Consider the following 3704-nt stretch of genomic DNA (forward strand, 5'->3'; position numbering starts at 1 on the left):
TTAATGGATTGTATCACATTGATTGATTTGCGGATGTTGAACCAACCTTGCAGCCCAGGGATAAATCCCACTTGGTCATGGTGAATAAAGTACAGGAAATTTAAAACACTGATGACTTTGGCTTCTTTGCCTGAAATTCTAGGTTAAATATGGCTCCTTATACCTTCTCCCTCCAGCAGTTTGAATTAAACTCTCACTCTCTGCTCTAAATCTTGTGCTCCCAATGTTTTGCTCTCTGCCTGGTCTGAGGGAACCCATGTAATAGCTCAATGGTGGTACAAAGATTACTGACACATCCTGAGCCCAGTGAATGGTGGAAGTCCTTTCTGATGCTGGCCATGAGCTCTTCTTCATACTCAACTGCTTTCTGGCAACTTGTCTTAGTATTTCAGTTGTTTTCAAGATTGACTTTAGAGGTGGGATTAATAATTAGAACTGGGCCTTGAGTTACAAATGGTGGTTAGGTTGAGTTTAGAATAGAATCAGAGTTTGGATAGGCAATGAAGTTAGAGTTTGGGTCAGAGAATAGGACATCAGGGTGGAGGGAAAAAAGCATGGTATTGGGATCCTGGAGGATCTGACAATGGCTTGTTTTTGTATTCCAGCCTCAACCTGCGTGGCACTGGTTGAGGCTCAGCATCTTCACTATGGTGGACCCCGATAGCAATGAATCCAGTGCCACATATTTTATTTTAATAGGCCTTCCAGGCTTGGAAGAAGTTCAGTTCTGGTTGGCCTTCCCATTGTGCTCCCTGTGCCTTATTGCTGTGCTAGGTAACCTGACAATCATCTACATTGTGCCGACTGAGCACAGCCTACATGAACCCATGTATATTTTTCTTTGCATGCTTTCTGGCCTTGACATCCTTATCTCCACTTCATCTGTGCCCAAAATGATGGCCATCTTCTGGTTCAATTCCACTATCATCCAATTTGATGCTTGTCTGCTGCAGATGTTTGCCATCCACTCCTTATCTGACATGGAGTCCACGGTACTGCTGGCCATGGCCTTTGACCGCTATGTGGCCATTTGCCACCCATTACGCCATGCCACTGTGCTAATGTTGCCTCGTGTTACCAAGATTGGCCTGGCTGCTGTGGTATGGGGTACTGCACTTATGGCACCCCTGCCTATCTTCATCAAATGGCTGCCTTTCTGCCACTCCAACATTCTTTCCCATTCCTACTGCCTACACCAAGATGTCATGAAGCTGGCTTGTGCTGACATCCGTGTCAATATCATCTATGGCCTCATTGTCATCATTTCTGCCATTGGCCTGGACTCACTTCTCATCTCCTTGTCATATCTGCTTATCCTCAAGACTGTGTTGGGCTTGACACATGAAGCCCAAGCAAAGACATTTGGTACTTGGGTCTCTCATGTATGTGCTGTTTTCATATTTTATGTACCTTTCATTGGATTATCTATGGTGCACCGTTTTGGCAAGCGGCATGACTCCCTCTTACCCATCATCATGGCCAACATCTACCTGCTTGTTCCTCCTGTGCTCAACCCTATTGTTTACGGAGTCAAGACAAAGGAGATCCGGCAGCGAATACTTCGTCTTTTCCATGTGACTACCCATACTTCAGATCCCTAGATGTCAGTGAAAACTTCCCTTTTACTCAAAGTTTTTCAATTCAGATTTTAATGTCAACATTTTGGAAGACAGTATTAGGGAAAAAAAATCTTCACTAGTAGAAACACAACTGATTCTTTAAACATGAAACTGGTTGGAGAATCTCTATAGGATAGGGGTAGACCCATATACTACCGATCCCCATTTTAAAATATTTTCCCTTTATAATTCTCTCTGTATAATTATTAGAACCATGAAGTTGTTGTGGCTGGAGGGTTATTCCTTCCCATTTAACCATGTAGTCCAAATCTCTAATTGCTTGCACTGATAGTCCATAGCATTCTGAGATGAGAGTGGCACATCTAAGGGATCTTGATGAAAGGGTTAAGCATGGCAAAGTAAAATAAACACAAGAGTGCAGTACAATCAGATAATCTGGCTTAAAACTGTGATTTCCTCTTCAGAATCCCCAACTGTTTTGGATCCCAGGAAAAGAGATATACCTGGATTTCCTTCTTCAAAATAATCTCCACAGAGAATAAATCATTTCTGTTCTTCTGGGCACCAGCCCTTAAGAGGAGGATTAGAAGTAGAACCTTGAAAAGACTATAGTTACCTACATGAATGAGAGAGAACATATTCTGTTTTGAGAGTTTTCACAGCTCATGGACACTTTTCCTTAATTTTCTTATCAACCTTTTGATCTGGGCAGGAATATGATTAGTATCACTATTATTCCAATGGGGAAATTGATGTTAATGGGGATCAGTGAATTATATGAGGTCACAAAAAATTGTCTTTTGGGGGCACCTGGGTGGCTCAGTTGGTTGAGCAACTGCCTTCGGCTCAGGTCATGATCCTGGAGTCCCAGGATCGAGTCCCGCATCGGGCTCCCTGCTCGGCGGGGAGTCTGCTTCTCCCTCTGACCCTCCCCCCCTCTCATGTGCTCTCTGTCTCTCTCATTCTCTCTGTCTCAAATAAATAAATAAAATCTTTAAAAAAAAATTGTCTTTTGATGCCAATCCCATATTGTGGGGAGGGTCTGCTAGAGAAACCCGTGAGTTAGTTATACATTTCCAGAGTCTTGCATTTTTTAGGGGAGGTATTTAATTTCCTCCTCACTCACTTAGTATTGCATATAGGAATTTCCTGTTAATGTTGCTGATGGCTTTAATCCCAATAGTTCTGGGTTCATTTGCCACCATACTTGGGTAGTAGCAGCAGAAGTGTGTTGGTTAGCAGTGGAGGCACTCACTGGATACCTGGAGAGACACTTTATGGAGAAATGCAGCTGAGAACACCTAGAAGCTCATGTCAGAAATGGCGGGTCTCTCACAGAGCAGGAATCAAGAGCTGAGCAAGGCCAGTGGCCCATGTGGCTAGCCAGAAAGCAAGGTTAAAGCAAGCATGGCTTCAAAGAAACTGAGTAGCTCATATAGGTGGACACCACATATCCCCTAGGCTCTGAATGGCCCTGCAGGGGAAGCCCATAGCATTAGTGCTTGTAAAATAAGACCGTGGGAGAGGCCAATAAAGACTACACCCCTCCTAGCTGTACTTAGCATGAATATGGTCCCAGAGGTCTACCTAAGAGCCTCACAAGGTAGACACAACACTTCTAGAAGGAAGAAGAATGGGAAGGAGAGGGTGTGGGCTCTACAGGAGTGCAGTGGGAATAGACAGGGCAGAAATGAGACCACCACCCATGGGGGGGGGCAATTAGACTCAAAGAGAGGTACGTGAGTGTGAGAAGCAGATAGTGTAGTAGAAAGCATGGCACAGTGCCAGCCAGAATTTTCTGGCTATAGCTAGCAGACTGCTTGGTAGAGAGGGTATGGAGAGAGCACATCGGATTTCTTGGATTGGAATCCAGAGGATGAGAATTGTGAGCAGTGTGGAATCTGATATGTTCAGGTGAGTGGTGGCCAACAGAACTAGGAACATAAACTAGAGTCAGTGCAGGCTTTGGTCATTTTGGATGGAGGAACAGCCTCTTACCCAGTAGTACCCTGACATAGGGATTGAGAGAAAGAGAATGAGAGAGAGAGAAAGAGAAGAGACAGATGTTGGTTCTTAGTGGGAAAGCAGTATATGATCACTGTAAACAACCTTGTATACTCTCAA

At 44.1% G+C, this 3704-nt stretch overlaps 1 protein-coding gene across 1 annotated transcript; it reads left to right on the plus strand.

Moving 5' to 3' along the window:
- The first annotated feature begins 647 nt into the window (after nt 1-647).
- LOC102735066 (olfactory receptor 51E1) lies at nt 648-2279 on the plus strand. The gene has a single exon (XM_031026927.2). The coding sequence runs from the start codon at nt 648-650 to the stop codon at nt 1599-1601; it is 954 nt and encodes a 317-aa protein (XP_030882787.2). The 3' UTR covers nt 1602-2279.
- The last annotated feature ends 1425 nt before the right edge of the window (nt 2280-3704 follow it).

This window comes from Leptonychotes weddellii, unplaced genomic scaffold, assembly GCF_054177405.1.
Source record: "Leptonychotes weddellii isolate Sample4059 unplaced genomic scaffold, ASM5417740v2 HiC_scaffold_3360, whole genome shotgun sequence".
Taxonomy (NCBI): Eukaryota; Metazoa; Chordata; class Mammalia; order Carnivora; family Phocidae; genus Leptonychotes; species Leptonychotes weddellii.

Excerpts from the sequence above, each read along its gene's own strand:
- LOC102735066 (XM_031026927.2), top strand. The coding sequence starts at position 648 with ATGGTGGACCCCGATAGCAATGAATCCAGTGCCACATATTTTATTTTA.